This window comes from Typopeltis vanoorti, chromosome 6 (genome assembly GCF_054136105.1).
Source record: "Typopeltis vanoorti isolate ZY-2024b chromosome 6, IOZ_Tvanoo_1.0, whole genome shotgun sequence".
NCBI classification, from domain to species: Eukaryota; Metazoa; Arthropoda; class Arachnida; order Uropygi; family Thelyphonidae; genus Typopeltis; species Typopeltis vanoorti.
Genome location: NC_143554.1, coordinates 81,120,039 through 81,145,192, shown reverse-complemented (window position 1 = coordinate 81,145,192; position 25,154 = coordinate 81,120,039). Strand labels below are relative to the sequence as shown.

General features: G+C 35.7%; 1 protein-coding gene across 5 annotated transcripts in view; it reads left to right on the top strand.

Annotated features, from left to right (window-relative positions):
- Prp40 (pre-mRNA processing factor 40) overlaps positions 1 to 25,154 on the top strand; it is a 406,566-nt gene that overhangs the window by 293,672 nt on the left and 87,740 nt on the right. For all 5 annotated transcript variants that reach the window (XR_016548451.1, XM_090394274.1, XM_090394270.1 and 2 more), the window contains exon 23: positions 22,304 to 22,371. Coding sequence is in view for 4 of the 5 variants with exons in the window: in XM_090394274.1 (XP_090250400.1) it covers positions 22,304 to 22,371 (68 nt within the window). In the remaining variant the exon portion in view is untranslated. The remainder of the gene's footprint in view (positions 1 to 22,303; positions 22,372 to 25,154) is intronic.

The window sequence follows — 25,154 nt, the reverse complement described above, 5'->3', positions numbered from 1 at the left end:
ATCTTTCTCAGGACTCTCATATCTGTGGTCTCTAGTGTTTTGGTCAAGTGTTTTACTTCTGACCCAGCTCTCAGATCCATAAGTTAAAACTGATTTGAACACTGTCTTGTATACAGCTAATTTAGTGTATACAAGAGAGAAAAATTAGTCGGAACACTAATTTCTCTCTTATTCCATATGAATTTATTCAGTTGATTTCCTACCATACCAGCTTTGTTGATTCTGTTGTCTATTTCCATATTTAATGGTAAATTAAATATGGAAATAGATATACTATTTCATAACACATAACACAAGTAGCTGAAATGTTTTACTTGTTCCACAGGTTCCCTGTTCACAATGCATTGACATTTTCAACGATTCTACCTATTTTCATTGTCTTTGTCTTTTTAATGCTGACCTTCATACCATATCTATATACAACAGTTATTCGCTTTAGTCAGGGAATGTTGCAGACTTGTAGCAGATTTATTTAGAAGTATAACATCATCTGCATAAAGCAAAGAACTGACATTAACATCCCCAATTTTGATATCAGGTTTAATACTACTTTCCCTCATAATGTGATCCATATTGATACACAGAATAACAGAGAAAATAATGTATATCCTTGTCTGACACCAGATTTGATGTTAAACCATCTTTCTGTACTTCCTTCAATTCTAACTGCTGGCTTACAACTCAAATAAAGACTAAGTATTGCTTGATGTGCCCCATTGACAATATAACATTAGCGTTTTGAATAGCTTTTCTCTTGCACCTTGTCATATGCCTTTTCCTGATCTACAAAATTTAAATACAGATCTTTATTATATTCCCATGCTTTCTCAACTATTTGTCGTAAAGTGAAGATCTGATCCTGACAGCCTCTATTTGGCCTGAATCCAACTTGTTCTTCACCAACTTTTCTTCCACAATTCTTCTCAACCGTTTCTCAAGTATACTTGCATAGATCCTGGAGCAATAAGTAGGGAAATACCTCTGTAATTCTGACATTCAGTTTTATTTCTCTTTTTATATATGGGTACTATGAGAGCTCTACTCCAATCGTCAGGAATTCGCCCCTCTGTCCAGGCTTTCTGAACTATGCGGTGCAGCCACTGCAAGGCTTTTATGCCACCATACTTCAGCATTTCTGATCGAATATCATCTACTCCTGCTGCCTTTCCACATTTCAAGCCTTTGGTGGATTTTTCTACTTCAAGTATGGATATGTATTCCTGACTGTATGCCTGTTGAGTTTTTTTACCACTGTGGATCACTGCTTGTTTCATTTAGCAATTTTTCGAAGTAATTACTCCATACTTCAAAGGATATCATTTTCTATCAATTTCATCACTTTATCATCTCTAATTCCTTTTAAAGCACTCTTTCCTCCATTTTTAAGCTTCTTCAACAACTTCCAGAATATTTTGCCACTTTCTTGATATTTATTTTCTATGTTCTTGCCAAAGTCCTCCCATGACTTTTTTTTAGCTAGTTTTACACACTGTTTAGCTTTCTTACATTTGTCTCTGTATTCTCTAAGAGCACAAGCTGACTTATTTGCCAGGAATTTTTGATATGCTTTCTTCTTTTCCTTTACTGCATCTCTAACTTCCTGTGTCCACCATGCAGTTCTGATTTTTCTATCCTTGCAGACAACCTCACCACATGCCTCTCTGACTGAATCAATCAGAGTTTTCTTCAAGGCTTGCCACTGAATCTCCAAGGTTTGGTTCCTGTTCTCAAACTCATTTTTTCTTCAATAATCTTTGTGTATTTTAGTCTACAGTTCACATCTGAGAGCTGCTCAACTTTTATTCGTTTTAAAACTTTCTTACATGTTATTCTTTTCGATATGAAATTCAATTTTATCCTGCTCAAAGCTAAATAGTGATCACTTCCAATTTCAAATCCTCTGTACGCTCTGGTGTCCTGCACCAGAGAGAAAACATCATTATCAACAATAACATAGCCAATGAGACTTTTCTTATTCCTTGCCTCTTCTCTCCATGTGAATTTGTACACATTTTTATGTTGGAACATGGTGTTAGTAATAACCAGTCCATGTCCTGAGCAGAAATCCAACAGGTATTTGCCATTATTATTAGCTTTGCTCTTTTCTCCAAATTTTCCCGAAATATTTTTGTATGTCTGACAATCATATCCAGCTCTGCTCTTTAGATCCCCAACAAGGACCAACTTTTTACTTTTTCATTGTGTCAGTTGCTTTCTCTAAAGCATCAAAAAATTCCTCAACTTCTACCTTAGTAGAACCTTCTGTGGGACCATAGGCACAAATAAGTCTCATTGTCCAGTTCCCCATTCTGATATGTGCCCAAATCACTTTACTTGAGAATGCCTGCCATTCAAGAAGATTAGCCTCGTATTTAGTGTTGAATACTATGGCTACTCCTTCTTTTCCTTGATTGTCATTGCCTGAATATAACATTTTGTATTTATTACTCAGAAAGATCTCACCAGTTTTTGTCTTTTTTGTTTCAGTCACCCCTATTATGTCGATCTGGTACTTATCTAATCCATCAGCTAGCTCCATTTCTTTGCCATTCAGGCTTCTTATGTTGATAGTACCGATCTTTAACTCTAGTGATGTTGAGTTGGGGTGTGCTTTCAGATTTGTTCCAGTAGCTGACTTTTTGCTGTTCGCCCTGGTTCCCTGGCGAAAACAACGGGGGCCTTGTTTAACCACTGCGACGCCCCAGCCGGCATGAAATTTTGTCATGTTGTACCATCATTTTTAATTTTAGTTTAACCAATAAGAATACAATTTAGTCGGCTAAATCCCATATTGCAAGCCCATCCTCGTTCGTTCAGTATCCAGGTAGATATCCAACAGCGTGCACCACGAGAAGGTGAGGATTGCACATTAGGTCAGAAACCCTGGTTGGTTCTCTGCATTACTTTAAAGGCTATGTGGAGGTCTCCTCTCAGTTAAAAAATTAGTTTGTATGACCATATACCGAAAATGAAAAAAAAGGTTTAATGTTAAGATACTTCTAGTTTCGTTGAATAAATCAACTTCTTCAGGTATCACAGCCAAAGAATTATATAAAATAACAGAGACATGATAAAATTACATCAACAGATCTAGTATAAAACACAATAGTATATTTTAATACAGGAATGCGTGCTGGAGTTCCAATTGAAGTTGACTGTGCGTGAGCTGTCACAAGTGTGCCAATATTGTACAGTGGCAATATATGCATCAGAAAGATTGTAGCTAAGGCTGTTGTTAATATGGGATGAATCGAGCGATATTTCTCTAGATTCAATAATCTTTCTTTCGAGTTCATCATAACACACATGGATATTAGAAGTTTCCGGGCAGTCTACGAGGGATTGGCAGCCGGCCTTCATCCGAGTTGATAGAGGAAGAGAACGTGACTAGAGAGAGAGAAAGAGAGAGAGAGAGAGCGCTGACTCTGGTCCTGTTGTAGGATCAGAGAAAAGGTGGTCTAGAAAAAAAAATTGAGGTTGTTGACACTGTGTTCCCAGATGAGGAATACATAGTCTATATAACGATACTATATTTTGGGTTTATGAATCGAGGAATTAATGGCTTTTTCTTCAATATTCTTAAGAAATATGTGAGCAAGAATCGGAGAGAGTGGACTGCCCATAGCCAAACCTGAGTTCTGTTTGTAAATTTTGTTTTTGTATATGAAGTATCCTGAATTTACACAGTGAGAAAGTAAGGAAAAGAATTTCTTGGATAGTTTGTTCTGGAGAAGATGGAGGACTTCTTGTTTAGGTACATTCGCGAAGAGTGAAACTATATTGAAACTTGCCATTAAATCTGATTTGTTGAGTTTGATGTCTTTGATTTTGGACACAAAATCAGCTGAATTTTTTATATGAGAAAAGAAAGTTCCAGATAGGTTTTTTAAAAAGGATGCAAGATATTTAGATAGGTTGTAAGTAGGGGAGTTTATGCCTTCAGCGATTGGTCTGAGTGGAGAGTTTAGTGTAAAGAGTTTAATTCTTCTACTCTTAAACCCAAAATATGGTATCGTTATATAGATGATGTATTCCTCATCTGGGAACACAGTGTTTACAACCTCAATTTTTTTTCTAGACTACCTCAACAAGTTTCATGAGAAAATCAATTTTACCTACAAACTGGAATCCAATGACTGTCTCCCCTTTCTGGACTTAAAACTCACGAGATGTGCCGAAACTATCAAAATCTTTATTTTTAGAAAACCCACACACAGAGACAGATATCTTCATGCTTCTTCCCATCACTATACTCCACAAAAATTTGGTATTATTTCAACCCTGGCATATCGAGCCAGATCTTTACTAACAAGTGAAACAGAAATTGAAAAAACTCCATTTACTAAAAAGGACTTTTTCCAACAATGGTTTCTCTCTTAAAAAGATTGATAAATTTTTCTCTTTCCATCGTTCAACTGCTATTGAAGATTCTTCTACCCCAAGAGCTTTTATATCATTGCCATACATCAGCTCTCTCTCTCTGTTTCCCCCTCCCCAAAACTAGCAAAAATTCTTAAGAAATTCAACATTAGAACTTGCTTCACTACGTTTCCAAAACTACGCTCCATACTAAGTAGACCTAAAGTGAAACATCTTCCTATTCAGCATATAGGAGTCTACAAGATTTTGTGTGAATGTGGCAAACCATATTACGGCCAGACAGCTAAATCCATCCTTTTACATATGGAAGAACACTAAAGAGACATCCTACAATAGGACCAGAGCCAGCGCTCTCTCTCTCTAGCCACGTTCTCTTCTCTATCAACTCAGATGAAGGCTGCAAACCTCTAATATCCATGTGTGTTATGATGAACTCGAAAGAAAGATTATCAAATCTAGAGAAATATCGCTCGATTCATCCCATATTAAAAAAGCCTTAGTTACAATCTTTCTGATGCACACATTGCCACTGTCCAGTATTGGCACACTCGTGACAGCTTGCACACGTAGTCAACTTCAATTGGAACTCAAGCACGCATTCCTGTTTTAAAAATGTACTATTGTGTTTTATACTAGATCTGTTGATGTAATTTTATCATGTCTCTGTTATTTTATATAATTCTTTGGCTGTGATACCTGAAGAAGGTGATTTATTCAACGAAACTAGTAGTATCTTAACATTAAACCTTTTCTTTTCCATTCTCGGTATATAGTCATTCAAACTAATTTTTTATAACATTATCTACTGAGTAAATATGAATGATAATGTGTGTGTGTGTGTGTGTGTGTGTGTGTGTGTGTGTGTGTGTGTGTGTGTGTGTGTGTGTGTGTGTGTTCAAAATCCATGCTCACTGTGGGGATTCAAACCCTCAGTCTATTAGTTGGAAAGTGGGTATATTGATTGCTAGCTCAACCATTCTGGTAAATTCAAATTTATATTTAAGAAGAGAAGGAAAGTAATCCAAATACCGAAAACGAGTCATATTCAAAGTAGTTTCCACTAGTTTGAGCATATGGATATGAGAATAGGGTTAGAAATAAGACAGTGAGTTGCATAAAATAACTGAAGCAAAACAGATGGCCTCACTGGCAGAATGATATCAAAAACAAAGGTATCAGAAAGGAAAATGAACACTAACATTCAAAAATGTTAAGCAGAGCTACTCTAAATCAGTATGATCACTTAAACAGAATTTGAAAGTTAAGGTTTTCAAAACAGGTATTTGATGCAAGAATGGTAGATTAATATGTTTAGGAGTGCATTGGAAAACTGAAATGTAATAGCTAGCTTTATTGGAGGCCTAAGAAAGAACAGATTAGGTTGAAAGAAAATTTTTGGTGGAAGGCTGATAATTGGCAATGTTGAACTACTATTCTGTCCTACATAATCAGTTACCATTTCTTGATATTTACTCATGGACGTGGGGGGGGTATACATGCACATCCATTCTCTCTCTCTCACACACACACACAATCTTATAAAATGAAAGAACCTTAATTTATATGACTTAATTATTTCTAAAATATAACAATATATATGTGCGAACATGTATACATGCACAATAAACAAAAATTAAAATAATATAATGTGTTATTTTCATGTTTATTACCAAATCTTGAAATTCATTATCTACAAAACTTCTGTTTCCATCCCTTATATTGGTAGACTTTCTCTCAAGATTGTTAGTCTCCTTAAATATCATGACATAAAAGTGGCTTTAGCCCATTTTGAGTATATTAATTGCATTCCCTTTCTACAAACATCCTGGATTTTATAATATTCCATGCTCTTTTGTGGCCTTTCTTACATAGGGTAGACATCTAGAAGTTTGGAAATTAGACAGAAAGAGCAGACTGGTATGTGTAGGTGGTGCCAGTGAATAATTAACGATAAATTTGTGTTCCCACATTTTATAGTAACTGCAAGTGTTTTTTGTACAAAATAAGCAGCAAACGGAAAAGTAAGAGAAGGTTCTAAGCAGCTGACTACTACAGTACAACTTGTAAGTACCCATAGTCCATTAAATCTGCTATATTTTACAACTAAAAAAACAGCCACGTGAAAGCGCTATGCCTACCATCCGAAATAAAGATGGTGGCACAACAAAAGCCAACAATGGAAGACTACCTCCCGTCAGCATAGTGTTGCCGATCACCAACAAACCGAATGACATTGCGAAGTGCCGTAGCTGTGAAACCGAAGTCAAAGAAGGAAAAAAAGGTATATTGTGCAATTTCTGCTGCAACTGGATACATATTTTTTGTGCAAAAATAAATGAATCAGCACACAAGCTTTTCACCGATCTAAACCATCCCTACTTCTGTACGATGTGCCTCCCTTCCATAAAACAGATACTAAACCTAGGCAAAAGAGTCACAAACCTCGAGCAGCAGCTTAATATCGTGATCGATATCTTCTCCTACAAAATCGGAAAGTTGGAAACTAAGCTCGAGACGATCAGCGCCGTGCCTGCTAATGAACTTCGTGAACTAATCACATCATCAGTACACGAGTCGCTCAAGGCTGAAAATAGGAAACTCAATGCTGTTATCCTGAACTTTCTGACAGAAAAACAGTAAATCCCTAAAAGAAGACATCGGCAAACTTGCAGGAGAATGCAATTTCGATCCCAGAAACATCGTCAAATGCCATCTTATTGGGCCCATAAACAAAAGAAAGGATGGAACAAAGTATCCACGTCTCATGAAAGTGACCTGCACTCACCAATAAACACAACCAAATTTATAACAGCGATAAATAACAAGCTAAAGGACACTTGCCTCCATTTGCTCATACATGATCGACCTGATTTAACCTTTGCCCAGAGAGAACAAAGACGCCAACTCCGAAAACAACTAGAAGAAAAATGCCAAAATGGAGACAACAATTGGGTAATAGACTACAAACAATCCAAACTAGTACAAAAACCAAGTGACGCCAGTAGCCACCAAGAACACCAGCATGCAGTCACTGCATAGGAAACATGCAGAACCTTTGGGATCAAATCCATGCCTCACAGAACCTTGCATATCCATTTCACCAACATCTGTGGCCTCAACTCTAACCTCAATAGCATCCACTACCACCTGCAATCCACCAAACCCCACCTACTCTTTTTAACCAAAACTCAAATCTCACCTCCCCCAGCACTATTCATCTCAACCTTTCTAACTATACACTATTTAACTCCTTTCGATGCACGGGTGGTGTCTGTGCATATATCCACTCTAACATACCCTGCCAGAGAACAACTAGCTTGGAATCGCCCGACTTCGACCTTCTTTGGCTGAGGATATCCCTCCCCCACTCAGTCAAATTCATCTGCTGTCTCTATCGCTCTCCTAATACCACCAATCACTTAGAGCTCTTTCATTGCCTCTCCTTAAAAGTTGATTTTCTCCAGCTCCCCAAACAGCGAAATCATCCTCCTGGGTGATTTCGACGTCCATAACACCAATTGGCCTTCCTCTTCCAGTCATACAGATCCTGCAGGCAGAGATGCTGAAACATTTGCAGTCACTAATGACCTCACGCAAATTGTTCAAAAACCGACCAGAATACCAGATAACTCAAACCACTCCCCAAATACCATAGATCTCTTCCTTACTAATGACCCCTGCAAATATGCAGTGAATGTAGCAAGCCCCCTGGTGGTAATTCTGACCACAACTTAGTGCTCATCTCTCCCCCGCCCCCCATGCAACAACGCCTACACAGTTGCTTCCACACAAGAGTAGTTTGGCATTATAATAGTGCCAAATAGGACAGTCTCCGAGACTACTATGCTTCATTCCCATGGTTAGACTATTGTTTCTGGTCTTCCAGTCCAGACATATGCACCGAACGCATCACCAAAGCGATCCTCACTGGCATGAAAGCATATATTCCCCACACTACTCAGACCTGCCATCCCCTAACTAAACTCTGGTTCTCCAAAAAATGTGGCAAGGCTGTACAAATGAAAAATCAGGCATACCACAACTGGCTCAAATCAAGAACCCCATCCTCATTCAGTGCCTACACTGAAGCCCGAAACAAATGCAAGGAAACTATCAATACTTCCAAAACAGATTTTGAATGGGAAAAAAGCAGGAAGCTTGCAGCCTGTCCAAATGGCAGCCATGCCTTTTGGTCCCTTGTCAAGGCAATTGGCCGTAACTTTTGTCCTACACTATTCCCACCTCTATTATACCCAGATGGCTCATTTGCAACATCACCTATAGAAAAAGCTAATCTCCTGGCATCACACTTTGCCTCCAATGCACACATAACTGACAATGGCAAATGCCCTCCAGTCATTCCAACTGCCCAACATACAATGCTCCCTATATCTTTTTGCCAAAAAGACATCACAAACCTGCTGTCTAAGTTAGACACAAAAAAATCTCCTGGCCCAGACAGAATTCCTCCAATTATCCTGAAAGTCTGTGCATCTGAACTGGCTCCTATCCTATGTCACTGGTATATATCCCAAAACCTGAAAACTGGCCTATATTCAACCCATTTCTAAAAAGGTGACAAATCACTGCCATCTAACCACCACCCTATCTCACTCACTTCAGTCCTATCTAAAGTAATGGAGAAAAGCATCAACTCTCATCTGTCTTGAAGGTACCTGGCTATTAAACGACCACCAGTACGGATTCCGTCAAAGCCGTTCAATAGGAGATCTACTCTCATTCATCACCCATTACTGGACAAACGCCATGGAGAAATTCGGTGAATCCCAAGTAGTTGCACTTGATATCTCCAAAGCCTTCGACCGAGTCTGGCACAAAGGCTTACTAAGCAAACTCCCATCATTTGGACTGCCTCGGGACTTCTGCAGATGGATTACCAGCTTCCTGTCTGGATGCACACTATGTGTGATGGTAGACAGCTCCCTATCCTCTCACCATCCAACTAATGGTGGGGTCCCACAAGGTTCAGTTCTCTCACCGACTCTCTTCCTTTTATATATCAATGACCTACTTCAGTTAACCTCTAACCCAATACACAGTTTTGCAGATTACAGCACATTACATTCCTCCCTTTCATTTGACAAACCTTACTCTACACAAGTCACCTCAACCCACAGAACATCAACCACCACTGACTTTAATCCATCTGCCAATGGGGCTCAGATAACCTTGTCAACTTCAATGCTAGTAAAACCAAGTTCTGTCTTATTTCTCACAAAAAAGAACCATTTTCCTCCAGCATTGTTTTCGATAACACTCAAATTCTCAGACAAGATGAAATTTCTCTTCTCGGAATTACTTTGACATCAAGCCTCTCCTGGCATAAACACATCACAACCATTGCATCCTCGGCTTCCAAAAAACTAGGTTTTCTCTTTTGCTCAAAACGCTACTTCACCTCTGAACAGCTGTTAATGCTATACAAGTCACAAATCCACCCAGCTCTCGAATACTGCTCACACATCTGGAGTGGGGCTCCAAAAAGCTCCCTCAAAAATGCTTGACTCAATACAGAGGAGAGCAATTAGACTAATAAATGACCCATCCCTCACCAACTCACCCCCCCCACACACACACACCACTTTCATATAGACGCTCGATCTCTGCAATCTATATATATTCTATAAATATTTCCATGGAAAATGCTCATCTGAAACAGCATCAATAATTCCCCCACCCTGTACTAAGCCCATTGGAACACGTACAGCTGCCGCCCAACACCCTTTAACAGTACACCTCGAAACCCACAGAACAAGTTTCTTTTCCTCCTCATTCATTCCTGCTACTGTGGAACAGTCTTCCCCCAGACGTATTTCCCAAGGAATACAACATACAGGCGTTCAAATCAAACGTGAACAAGTTTCTCCTTTCGCAACCCACCACCCATATACAGTACTAATGTACTATAAGTTGACCAACCAACCTCCTATCCCAACATAAAAAAAAAAAAAAAAAAAAAAAAAAAAAAAAAAAAAAAAAAGATATATTTCACATGCAAACTTTGCTTATACTTGGATAAAGGCTTAAAGAAGAGTATAATTTACACAGTAGGCAATGACGTCACAATTTTCTGTCATTCTTGTGAGTGACATGGGATCATTGAAAGGACTTCACAAGCAATATTGATCATATCTTTTCTGGGAGCTCATAGTAACGGGTTCAGGTTTTTCAGAAAAAAAAGCATATAAAATGCACACTTCACCAAGATCTAGAGTTAAAGACAGGACAAACTATTTCAGTATCAAGAGAAGCCAAGTTCTTGGGACTCATTTTTGAAAGGAAGTTTATATATTCTTTGCACAACTAGGAGAAAAGTGGAAGAGAATATTGGATATCCTTTACACTTTATCCTCTACAGCAGCGCTTCCCAAACTGTAGGCTGCAGCCCCCTTGGGGGCCATAGGTTTTGTTGAGGGGAGGGGGGCATGAAATAATGAAAACAAATTTAAAATGTTTTAAGACTAAGTAGGTTTTTCTTATCTTAAAAGAAACATATTTAACTTTTATTATTTGTTATTTTTTTTATATTTTAATGGAAAAATTCACACATTGGTGTTGGTTCACAAACTTTGCTTCCTGCATATTTTGGCACTTAATGAATATTAGTAAATATATGCTTATTCATATAAGTTTCATTTTGAAGTGGTTAATTGTATTTACTTTGAATGCACTTCAGGGAAGCTCCAAATCTTCCCATCCCTTTCATCACGCGTTCTTAATCAGGCGACTGTTGATATCGACTTTATATACATATCAAAACTTGATTTATATTATCACTGTCATCCGAGCTAGTTTTCCGTTACCAATAAAGGTTTCGCATATACTTCACACATGAAAAAGAGCTTAAACAAGTTCATGTGGGGTGATAGTAACTTGCTTGTAGCGGCAAAGAACATTCCCTCCCCAACAGTCACTATACTGCTGAGGCAAGAAGAACAAGTATTTCACTGACATAAAAGAAGTACTTTTATGTCAGTGAATAAGGTATGAGCAGTCTGCTAATATATTTCTCAACAAATAGTGCAATTAGAGACAACTGATTAGAGACAACTGATAAAAACGACACTAATTAATGAATCACATGTCCCCTCATACAGAAACTATGCTGTATATATAGACTCGAGCAAAACCATATGTTGCACCGACAAACACAGTATCTAACTAAAAACTATTGTTATTAATTAGATGTGTGTGAGTTCGATTTCCGCAAGGCAGCAATAAAATTCAACCGAATGTGTTAAAATTTGTAAACGTGTTAAAACTAAGAAATATATATATAGTGAATGTTATGGCAGTTTCACATATAAAATTCTGTTGAAGAGAGTTAGCATTTCAATGCAATTGTCAGCTATGCTTTTATCTTTCGGTTGCGCGATCTTTTGTTAATACTGCACCAATCATATGCACATTTTAATAACCTGCCTTTGCTGTCTGTTTCGCGTTAGGCTTAATTACCGTAAAGGGAAAAAAGTCACAAAAGAGAAAAATGTTCCTGGTCCGGGGATTCCCTTATTCAGGTAATGTTCACTAATTTCATGTTGTTAGTCTGTGGTGTGCCAGTATCGGTAAGTGGTGCTATTATTTGATCTGTTCTACATTCAAAATTTAACCCTGAGATGGATAAGTGGCTGATATAAAAAAAAAAAATCCAGCGAGCAATAAGAAGAAGCATAAACAAACTCAAAAAAAAAAAAAGGACAGTATTTCATATTTTACCAGAAGAGCCCACGTCGTCTTCAGCACCAAACAGTAAGAGTCAAAAAATGTTGCATGAAAAAATTCGAAAGTACGATCCTTCTTATTTGAAATATGAGTTTGTATCATCATATAATAATCCAAACAAACCTGTGTGTGTAATCTGCTATAAACAGTTATCAAATGATTGCATGTGACCCAGAAAACTTTGTCGCTATTTAGATACTGTTCATGGGGAATATAAGAGTAAGACAATTGAGTTTTTTCAAAGAAAGGCTTAAGAATTAAAATGACAAACTAAATGTTTTTCAAAGCATGCTAAACTGAATGACAAATTAGTAAAAGTATCTTTCAAAATTGCTTTGTTAATTGCAAAAACAAAGAAACCTCATACAATTGGTGATATCGTAATCGTCTTACCAGCAGCAATAAAAATTTGCGAAACTATCTATGGTTCCGAAATATCAGAACCTTTAAAAAAATTCCTATCTAATAACACAATTAAAAGAAGAATAGATTGCATTGCCGATAATATCATGTCTTCATTAATTTCACAAATCAAACAAAGTAATGCATTTGCCATTCAGCTGATGAATCTACGGATAATACAAAGGACGCTAATTTAATGGTTTTTGTTAGATACCTGTATAATTTTCAAATTCATGAAGATCTACTGTTTTGCAGAAATCTTTCCAGTACAACCAAAGGAAAAGATATATTTGAAAAAGTGAAATTTTTTTAAAGAATATGAACTTGATTGGCAGAAGTGCATCGGGATTTGCACTGATGGTGCCGCAGCCATGACGGGGAGAATTTCAGGTTTTGTAGCAGAAGTAAAAAAAGTTTATCCGAATGCAAGACTTTTTCATTGCCTTATCCATAGAGAAAACTTAGTATTTCGACAAATGGAAGAATCACCGAGTAAAGTATTATCAGAAGTTTTTACTGTAGTTAATTATATAAAAAGTAATGCTACTAATACAAGACTGTTTTGTGTTTTATGCGAAGAGATGTATCCAATTACGACACTCTTTTATATCACACAGAAATAAGGTGGTTGTCCTGTGGAAAAGTTCTAAAACGAGTTTTAATATTGAAAGATGAACTACGAATTTTTCTTCTTGATAAGAATCCCATGTTAGCATCTCAATTTTGTGATCAAAATTGGTTGTGTTTCATTCTTATCTGTCGAACTTTTTCGAAAAAGTTAATGAATTGAATCTTTCTCTGCAAGGAAAAAGCACTAATATATTAACACTAAACATTAAATTGCAAGCATTTCAAAGTAACTTTCTGCATGTTTAAAAAGCTTTAAGGATAATAAAATGGAAATGTTTACTTCTCTTCATAAATATGTTAAAGAAAATAATATTTTACTATCAACAGAAAATAAAAGAATAATAATTAACCACCTCACAGATTCTATAGTTTTTTGAAAAATATTTTCCTAATTTGAATGAAGATAAAGCATATGATTGGATAAGAACACCATTTGCTCCTTCTCTACAATTTAGTAATCTTCCATGGTCATCCCAAGAAGAACTAATTGATTTGAGAGCAGATTCAACCCACGAATCAGAATTTCTTAATAGTGATTTATCCGAATTTGGATAAGAATGAGCTCGTTTTTACTTGTATATGAAAAAATTTTCATGACTACAGCCAAATGTGCACATAAATATCGCCAGCATACTAATAAATTATATTACACAAAAATGTGTCATAAATTTTGTACAAATTAAATTGCAATGCTTTTGGCAAAAGTTAAAACAGAGAAGACACATAGAACATACAAATTTCCTATGGTCCTTAACTAGGTCCAAATACAGTGCTAACAGAAAACTATGCAGAAAGACATTTCAGTGTGGAATATGTCCACCCTGAACTGCGATGTAGTTATCACAATATCGTACCATGCTTAGACAATTGATTCAGAAATTCTTGAGGTAAACTGGCCCACTTCCTTCACAGCAAAGATAAGGCCCTGTTTGTTTTCTGAAGGGGAATTTCAATCTGCAGTGCATCTTTCTATTGTCCCAAACATGTTCTGTGGGGTTGAGATCTGGGAAACATGTTGGCCATTTCATTCAGTTAATATGTTCAGAAGTATTTTTATGGATACAATGCTTGTGTGTGGCAGTTGTCTTCCTTAAAAATGAATTCTTCATCTATAGCACCATAGAACAATCGAACATGACACATAAGTTCATTGCAATATCGTTCACCAGTCATAGTTGTAGTCCAGTCATTTTCCAGCACTAATAGCTCAGTGCTTCCATCAAGCATAATGCCTCTCCACACCATGACCACAGCACCACTGTATCTAACCTGTTCAAGAATATTCTCATGATGGTAAGCAGTACTACTTTCATGCCAGATCAAATGCCATCTAGAATCAGAGGAAAGACTAAAACGACTCTAATCTGTAAAGCATATGTTAGCACATTGGTGTCATGTCCAATTTTTATGGATACAATGCTGGAAACTTGATCTATGATGAACTATGGATAAAGGGATGCAGACTACAGGCCTTCGAGTATATAGGCCTACTTGTCATAGACATCTTGCCACAGTTTGTTGAGATATCCACGTATCTGTGCTTGAATGGAGCTGACCTGCCGTGTGTGTCAATTATGTTTTGCTGTTATAACTAAAATCTGTTTTCATTCTCCATGGTAGAGCAAAGGCAACCTCTTAGCAAATGTCTGGAACACATTCCATTGGTTTGAAATGCTGCTCAGAGCCTGGATACAATCCTATGTGAGATTCCAAACTCTCTGGGAATATCAGTAATTCTGTAGTTTTTTTCAAGCTTTCCAATAATTTTTCCCCGTGTGAAATCATCTAGATGATGTTTTTGAGACAATCCAATTTATCAGGGGGCGAATGCTGGTCTTGAAATTCACGCTTGCTCTTGTTATCATTCAAGGAGTGAGAGGCGTGATTGAAGTCTGATTAGCAGAATAATGAATTACTGACCATTTAAAACTATATATTTAGAAATTTATGTACATTTAATCATACAAATACAACATTTATTTTACAAATGATATTCTATCCTTTTCAATTTAGCTACTTGAATACAAATCCTACCAGTTCTTCTTTATGAACTGGTCAATAATATCATCATAAAAAGTTGGTTGTAACTTAATTTTCCCAAGCAACACGCACACTTGTAAAGGCTGGCAGAAGCTCACTGGATAGAGCTACGTTGACTGCGTATGGCCTGTGTTTTAAGCAACAGAGTGAGACGACGTGAAATGGCTATGTGCATGCATGAAATCAAGTGCTGCTGCTGCGAGGACCTGGAAGCTCCTACAACTGAGCAAGCCAAGGTAGCTTTGACTAGATGAGCAAGCATCAGCCTTCGATACACAACACAAAGCTCAATTATTGCCACGCAAGCTTAAGACATCTTCTGTCTACAAAAATAAAAGCCTAAATGAAATTCTTATAAATGCATGGATTTATTAACAAATAAATATTACTTCTTTCTCGATTAATGAGCTTGCATAGCAAGCATGGAGAATTCGCCACTGCAATTTATCCAAGTTTGCATCTTTAATCCTTCATGAAAAGAGCTTCCTTCAAACATAATTTGCTTAGCGCAGCATTTTGCCTTTTATCCTGTTGAGGGCATGTGACCCCTTTGTGTGTGATTTGAAAATTTGAATGTGTACTTACTTTCTACTTGAAACATCAGTTATGCAAATTGTCCCAAGCTGATTTATTTGAATTTGCAGTTGTAATCTTCAGAAATAGTGTTTGTCCTTAGGTTTAGGTTTTGGACACCAATGTAGGTCATGTTAGCCTTTTATTGTATTTTTATCTTATCCTGGATGAAGCCACAAATATCTGTAGCGAAACTAGTTATTTTTTATATTATTATGATTGATTTTATTGGTTAAAAGTCTACATGTTCATCAGTTATACATTTTGTTTGTCATACAGTTTGTTTCTTGTGCTTCAGCTAAGCTACCACAATTTGATATAGGAAGTAGGACTCTTGGGAAATTGGAAAGTGGTTAGATATTCAAAGCTGAATGCCAGATTTGTCGAAGAACAAGTATTTTGATCAAGTGCATGAAAGAGAGGGAGAGAGAGACTTTCAGATGCCTTTCTAGCTGGGATAAGAGAACAGTCTTATCCCAACCTTTGGAAAATAAAGAGATAAAGGTGACGTCCGGAAGAATTCCATAATATTAATGTCTACATCATACTATACAAGGAAACACTCTTAGGGTGATGTAGGAAGATCAAACAAGCAACATCTGGTATGAGTTGAACAGTATCCTATTCATATTATAAATCTATATAAAGAATATAAGGATTAGAATCTCATCAGATTTACAGTGGTATTTCAAAAATACACACACACATGGCAATTTTACTACTAGCATTTTTATTGTGTAAAGACAATAAGGTAGGGACTATCTGCATAGTGAAAGATGATTAGTAATTTGTATTTTAATCTTGAATAGTTAAACTATAAAATACTGTTTGGAGAGTGATGTGTTAGGAAAAGTAGACAGTTATAAGTATTTTGGCTTGCTTTTCAAATAACGGAGCTGTGTGAAGCTCCATTATTTTGTTATTCCTTTGCATTTGAAGATTTAACAGGCTTAGATATTGGGATTTTATATTTTAATTGTTCTGAATTTATATTTGAATTTTTGTGTGCATGCATGCATCTGCATATCTGAGGATATTGAGATTCACTTATGTCATTGTGTATTGTAAAATTTTATCCAGAACCAGAATAGTGTGAGTGGCATTCGTGCTTTTGCTTTATGTTGTAATTTTTGGTAAGGAAAAGTAATGTGTCACACTGTTCCTAGTACTTTGATGGAATTTTTTTCCATTAGTGGATGAATTTGTTGACAATCTACAGTTGAAATAAGAGAATTTTGGATTTTAATTCATGATGTTGGATTCATAGAGTCTAACTGAGAATATTTCCATATTCAGTGTTAGGCTCTATGTTAAAAGTTCCAAGCTCTATCTGCTGTGCCTGCCTGTAAGAATGACTTGCAGTTCCTGAAGGACATTTACCTATACAATGAAGTACTTGCAAATGCCTACACTTCAGATATTCCTAGGGCACCTCTGGTGCCTTTCAGAGGAATTGATTGCATTTGCTATTTTCAATGACAAAGTTTCTTTTGAAATGAAGCCAAAAATTGGTTAATGTTTGAAGAAGTCCAACAAAACGAGCTACACTTGCAACAGTAGACCCATCCATAATCATTTCTATGCAACTGGAAGACTTCATGACTTCAAATACTCTGCAGTTCTCATCACTGAACTTCAAACTGATTTCCTCAACAAAGCTGCTGCTGAATGGAATGAAGACAAGTCATTCCAATCAGTAAAAAAGACCATTCAATGGATCAAAGCTGTCAGTGACATTGCGGAAAGAGGCATTGCTCTGATGGATAAATACAATGAATTACAAACTAGCAATGAAGACCAGAAATAGTTTCTTTTATTGGTTATAAGTGGCTACAAGGAAAAAGTAGCCTAACTGCAAAAAAAAGCATCATTATCATTCTGATATGTACCCTCAAAGGGTGTTCAGGCTAATATGACAGCACTACATTATTATTAATCTCCTGTCAACAATTTTCCTCTGAATCAGTCTCTTAGTGGTCAACACCCCAACATTGTCATGTCTAACATTTCATTCTTCTAAGAGACTTCTAAATGAATTAATCAACCTAGACCTTGATCTTCCTCTTGGTCTCTTTCCTGCCATCTTGGCATCAAACACCTGTTTTGCTAACCTTTCCTCCCTCATTCTGTTTAAGTGATCATACTACCTTAGATTTGCTGTACTTATACATTCTTCAATGCTAACAATGTCAAGTTCCTTTCTAATATCATCATTTTTAATATGATTCTGTTATTGATGCTGTCTGTTCACTCTCCTAATTTTTATAAAAACCTTCATATCTGTGATCTCTAGTTTTTGATCATGTGCTTTATTTCTAACCCAACTCTCAGATCCATAACTTAAAACTGGCTTCAGCGCTATCTTGTATACTGCTAGGTAAAGCAAAGAGCTAAGTTTGACATCTCCAATTCTAATATCAGGCCCAGTGCCACTTGCCTTCATAATATGATCCATAAAGACAATGAATAAGAACAGAGATAACATGCATCCTTGTCTTACTCCAGGAAATGGTTTGATTTTACATCAAACCATTTCCTGTATTTCCTTCAGTTCTAACTGCTGACTTACAACTTGAATACAGAACTATATATTGCTCTGTATAATGTTCCATTTATCCCATATAAATGTAGTAATTTGAAAAGCTTTTCTCAGAATATCATGTCATATGCCTTTTCCCGATCTACAAAACTTCTACAAGTACAAATCCCTGTCATATTCCCATGATTTCTCAACTGTTTGTCATAAAGTGAAAATCTGATCTTGACAACCTCTATTTAGCTTGGACCCAGTTTATTCTTCTCCAAGTTTCACTTCCACAATCTTTTTAAAGTATGCTTGCATAAATCTTACTTGGAACACTTAGGAGAGAAATTCCTCTGTAATTCTCACATTCAGCTTTATTCTCTTTTTTTATAGATGGTAACTATGAGAACTCTACTCCAATCATCTTGAATTCAACCCTCTGATCAGGCCTCAGAAGGTCTGATCAGAAGTATATACTTCTGATCAGACTATACTTTTGGCTATACTGCATAATTCAGACATATCTGAATTATGCAGTATAGCCAAAACTTTTATTACTCCAAACTTAATCATTTCTAGTCATATGTCATCAAGTTTAGTTTAATCCTTTATCCAAGTGTGAGCAAACAAAGTTTGCACCTGAAAGTATCTTCAGGACTCTGGTAAGGTAATGCAACGCCAGGCAACTCGTTGCAAAGGTGGAGCAAGTTCTCATCACTCCTATCTCAGTATCTCCCATAATGCAAAGCACATCTCCTTGCAGATATGTGTAATGCTATGCATTAAGGCAAGGGCCACTACCCATACCGGTAGTGCGACCTTTATTGAGGGCTCGTCAGTGGGAGCCAGGCCCAGTAGTGGAGATACAAACACAGAAGCAATGAGAGGTCATCCTAACCTATAGGAGTTGCCAAAGGGTGTGCAATCTTATTATTAAATTACTCCAGATTCAGAGAAAGATGTTGAGAGTTTATTTTTCACTTGGTTAGACTATAATAAGTTTAGTTTAATCCTTTATCCAAGTGTGAGCAAACAAAGTTTGCACCTGAAAGTAAAAAATCGCATAACACATAACATGTTAGGTGTTATGCGATTTTTATTTTTTTAAACCAAATATTTCTTGGTTGAAAATTAGGTGTGCATACTCATGATGGTACACAGAGTTCATAATACAATACCCAATTAAAACAATTTTGGTCTTGCAAATGCTAAACACAGTTTCAGAATTGCTGCAACACTTAGATTTTTTTTTTGGTCTGGTCATAATTTCTTTGGTATCAAAGTAACAAGTGCAGCATTATCTTTATCTTAGACTTGAACATTACTTTTGTGCTTCCCCCCCCCCCCCCTTCCCAAATGGTTCCATTTTGAAAGTTAACAACTTATACTCAGCATAGTCATGACTTTGTTAATGGTAAGTGGCAAAACAAATGTCTCCTCTATGTCTATATAGAAAAGAACAAAAATTTTATGAGAAGATTATAAAAATGTTGTTAGTGCAGAGCTTTACAATAATAAGCAGTATCAAGATATTTTAAGCTTATTTCAAAGAAATACCATTCTCCATGATCTTTGACTTCTGCTTAATTATGATGTTTATAACAAATCTGTTGCTATAAAGTGGTTTTTATCATGATAATTTTGAAGGAACTCCATTCGATAAGATTAAATTCCATATCTACATCATTTGGGGGGGGGGGCGTATTTCAAGCACATACTATACATAATCTGAAATCACAGGGAATTTATTTCAAGCCATATACTAACAGAATCTGAAATCTACAGGATATCATAAAAGATGCGCTTAAACCTACCTTAGAACTTACATCATGGTTTAAACTAAATCAATCTAATTATTATCACAGTGGTGATGAAACGCCATGAATCTGGTTATCATTTTGAAATGAACGAAGCAAAGCTTTATGCAAAAGAGATGCCAATCAAATTATATTTACAGGGTGTCAAAATTAAAGTATCCCCATTTAAGGCCTTGTGGAGCACCATCCAGTGATCCAAATGCTGTGAAACTTGACAGGAATACACTGTGCATCATGAGGAAGTGATATCTGAAAAAAAAGTAGTTCCAAAATTTACCACCAGTGGCACTGTAAACACCAAATGCATGGAATTTGCATATCATGCAACTTGGCAAGTGCCAAGAGTATTTAAAAAGATGGACATGGGATTTTTCCCTTTGTTTGGTTGATAATACCCCCCCCCCACACACACACAGTAATGGCACCAACCATGTCCCAATGTGATTTGCTCACAAAACTGTACTACCTAAACAATTGCAGTGTTGTTGCAGCACTCTGCAAATTTCATTGCCTGAACAAATGATACAGATCCATTATCTCCATTACTCTGCAATTAATGATCAGTTATTTTGAAGAAACAGGATTGTTGGGAGTTACACCTAGCAGAGGTGGCAAACCAATCAGTTCACAACAAGTGAATGAAGCTGATAATGCCGTTGTGGAGTAGATCATGAATAACAACACTGATTCCTGAAGTGCACATATTGTATCAAGATACATGGCTGTGCCTTACGCAACTGCCTTGAAAATTCTATGGAAGATTCTTGTTTGAATCCTGACACAGGACTCTGAAATCAATTGACATTCACTTTAACATTCCTTGCTCAAGTGGAGTTGAATGCTGTGTGGCCGTAGGAGATGAGGCTCACTTTCACCTGAATGAAGCTGTGAATACTTACAATTGCCAGGCAATTGTAAGTATTACAATTACAGGCAATCCAACAAATTCTTTGCATTCAACCAAAGTTACTGTCTGGTGAGGGTTTACAGCTTCATTTATCATTAGACCATTCTTCTTTGAGAACATTTGCCATTCAAGTCCTGTGACCTGCTCAGTTACTGCCGAGAGTGCCTGTGCATGGATTCATTCATTTTCATGCAGGATGGAGCTCCTTTTACAAATTGGTCGATCCATACAGGAGGTTCTTAGAGAACATTTCATGGAAGTCAGAGTGATCAAGCCATGTATTTCCCACCATGGCTGCCCCATTCACCTGATCTTTCCCCTTTGACTTCTGGCTCTTGGGATTTCTCAAAGACAGGGGTTTATTGGGTTCATCCTGATAACTTGCCAGTGCTATAAAAGCACATGCCCTAAAAGAATACCGAGAAAAATGCAAGAGAGCTAAGCTATGTGTAAAAGTAGCTAAACAAAAGCCATGGGAAGAATACCGAAAATAAATATCAGGAAAGTTGCAAAATGTTCTGGAGGCTATCGAAAAGTTCAGAAATGAAGGAAAGAGTACTGTAAAAGGAATCAAAGATAATAAAGGTGACATAAAAACTGAAGATAAGGATATTCTAGATCTCTGAAGTAATTACTTTGAAAGACTGTTAAACAAAACAAGCAGTGACAGAACCATACTAAAACATTTTCAAGGGGAATGCAAAGAGGAATACATATCAATATTTGAGGTATTGAGAGTTTATTTTTCACTTGGTTAGACTATAATAAGTTTAGTTTAATCCTTTATCCAAGTGTGAGCAAACAAAGTTTGCGTATCTATCCGTGATATCTATCCATGATTTATTCATTTCTCTTCTCAGTTACTTCAAAGGATCATCTCTCCAATTTATTGTTAGATTTTGTATGAGGTTGTATTGTATATGCTCCAAAAACTTCCGTTTGTGCAGAAATTGGCAAATCTTGAAATATTCTTCCATTTAATTCTGACCATTGGAAAACTATAGAATACATGTATATTTTATGTTATAATATATAATTTATTGATATATGTATTTCTTTGATCCTTGCATTTAATTGATTTCGCAGTAATTTTAAACAGTCCATCCCTTCATTTCCTACCTATTTGTAGATGTATATTAGTCCAAACAAGCAAGAGAATACAAAGTCTATAGCACATCAGTGCTATGGGGCAAATGCAGAGGTGTTAAATAATATTGATTTAAGATTATTTTGATAATTATGAAAATTTTACCAAATTCCATGAACCCATATATTTTATTATTTCAGATGATCATTATTCCAGAAAACATAAAAAGAAATCTAAGAGGAAAGAAAAAAAGCATACATCACACACAGTAAGCCTATAATATATTGCATGCTTTTGTACAGCTTGTATAATATGTTGTATATATAAATATGTATATATGTATACAAAGTACAGGCATACCATTCTGTAAACTTCAGAACTAACACTTGGCTTTTTAATTCAGTGCACTGTACTCTACCGTGTTCTGTATCTAGTCTTTTTTTTGCAAGAGCCAAGGGTTATTGTTTCCTCTGTTTATTTTTTATATACATTTGATAAAAATGCAATAAAGTCTTTTTATTGTTCCTGTGACAGATTTATGAATATTTAATTCATTTAATCAGACCATTAGTGTTGCTGAGCCTTCACTGTAGAAGTTTGAATAAGGAATCAAGTTTTAAGTTGAAATATTTCTTATAAAAGTCTTTTTCTTTTTTTTTTTGCCACCTTACTAACTTTTTTTAGGAGCATGAGAATAAATTATGTTCCTATAATAAGAGATCAATTTGACATTCATAAAAAAAGAGTTCAGTTGAAATTTTACTGGAAATGAGACATGGGGCACATTTTTTTGCTTACTTTCTTATTGTTAAATTTTATGACAAACCAAATTTAATCTCAAGTTTAAAGTAATTGACTACATTTATTTTTGTGAGCACCTCATCTCATGTTGATTCATGTTATTATGCTTAGCTATGGTTAAAGCTATTACCATAGCTATACCTATACTTATCTTTACCATGGCATTAGCTATGGTAAAGATTTTAGAGATTTATCTCCTGTATTTTTTTTTCCTTTTCTTTCTTTCTTTCCTTCCTCTGCACTTATTGAATTTACATACCATACATGCATTTAATTATATCACATTGATTAAGAACTTTCACATTGCATATCTGGGTTACAATGTTTTGAATTTCTTTAAAAAAATAGGAAATGCCTTTGAAATAAAGCTCTTTTTTTTTTTTTTTTTTTTTTTTTTTTTTTTTTTTTTTTTTTTTTTTGAAAAGTGATGTCATGTGATTTAGTAGACTCTTTTAGTGGCTGAGTGTTCATTCACAGAAATGGGTTTAAAATTTAAGCCAGTAAGCAGGACCAAATATTCAATTAAGAATAGCAGAGAAAACTTGGGTGCATTCTTATTGATACAACTTAAGCTTGGTGGTACTCTCTGTAATTTAAAAGCATTCGCCAGTTAAAGTCATGTATTAAATTAGAGGTATTTTAAAGTTTTAATGAGGGAATATAGATATATAGGAAAGAAATGGTCATTATTAATGCATTAATAATAGTTTTATATGGATCATACCTATTCATTGAATAGCTATATAATGGTGGAATTGTTTTTATTAACTTTCTAAATTACTTAAATTCCATAAGTTTTCAGATGTAAACTTTTTTTTTTGGCAGCTTATCTTAAAATTTTCTGCCATCACAACAACACCAGAAGAAGTATTACCACTGCAAATGAAAAGAACATACAAGATAAAAATGCATATTATGCTTATGCATTAAATTGAGACTTTGTCATCACTTTGATCAGTCATGATATTAATAATTTTTTGTGTTATTTCAATGCTGTTCTTAAATTATGCATAATTAGTATATGGTTTTATTTATCAACCGTTCCATGAGTTCATAGCATGGTGATGGTTACCTTCATAGTCTACCAACCATTCCCTTTAGTTGCAGAGATTGGGGTTGAAATCTCATGTAGGATTTAGAGAACTTTTATAAAAGCTTTTCAGTTTGAAAGTGTGAGCTGATCTCATACTGTGGTGGCAGGATTTTCCTCTTAGAAACTCAGATTTTTCATCATGCAAACCAGCCAGAAGAACACATTTAATTAACAGACATAATACATTAGCCTTATAGTTTTAATTGCTTTGGACTTTATTCCAAGCAACATGTGGTCTGTTTAATTATTAGATGTGTTTTGCAAAACATTGAATGGATGGACAAAACAAAATAATAGGTGTGCAAGCACTTATTAATTTGTTTTGTCCATCTGTCTCTATGTGTGTAACAACTGTGGTCTAGCTAGATGACTTTTATTAAAATTTAGTACTTGGAATCTGTAAAAAAAATTTGTCAGGTCATCCCAGGTTTGGTTTAAGTTGAATCTTTAAAGGACACAAGGCAAAAATGTTTTGAAATGATAGAAAGTAATAATCCTGTCTTGGCTGAATGAAATTTATTTGTTACAAAGAATCCCTATTAAAGTTTTTTTGCAACATTTCATTTTGAGTTAAATCAAACAATTTGCCATATATCTCTACTCTAACAGGATAGAATATAATAAAATTTGGTATTTAAGCTATTTACTGAAACTTAGCAATTCATCTCAATTTTTGGTTAAAATGTTTCAGTGTAATACAAAAGTATGTGCTGTAAATTATAGAATATACGTTTTGCATAAAAACTGCACAGAGTGCAGTATTTATGCAAAAACAACTATATATATTCAACTGCTGTGATAATGAATTGTATCACTATAAAAAATGCTATTGCAAAACACCTTTAAATACTACTTCCTGTTTTTTCCACCTCCATTGCTATCTTAATGAAAATATTTCCCACAATATTTAGTTCCTTCTAAACCATAACAGTAGAACTGGGGAACTCTGTTGACCAGGATCTGCACATAATCCTGTGTGTTGTGTAAATAGGATTGTTTTTTGACTATGGCTTTCATATGCTGGGGAGCAGGAGAAGAGAAAGACTTTCCTATGCACATATTAACCAATTGCCATTATCATAATCCTCTTCAAAATAATGGAGAAAGTAATCGACCATCAATTTCTCCACTATCTAGAGACTCACCAATTAATCAGT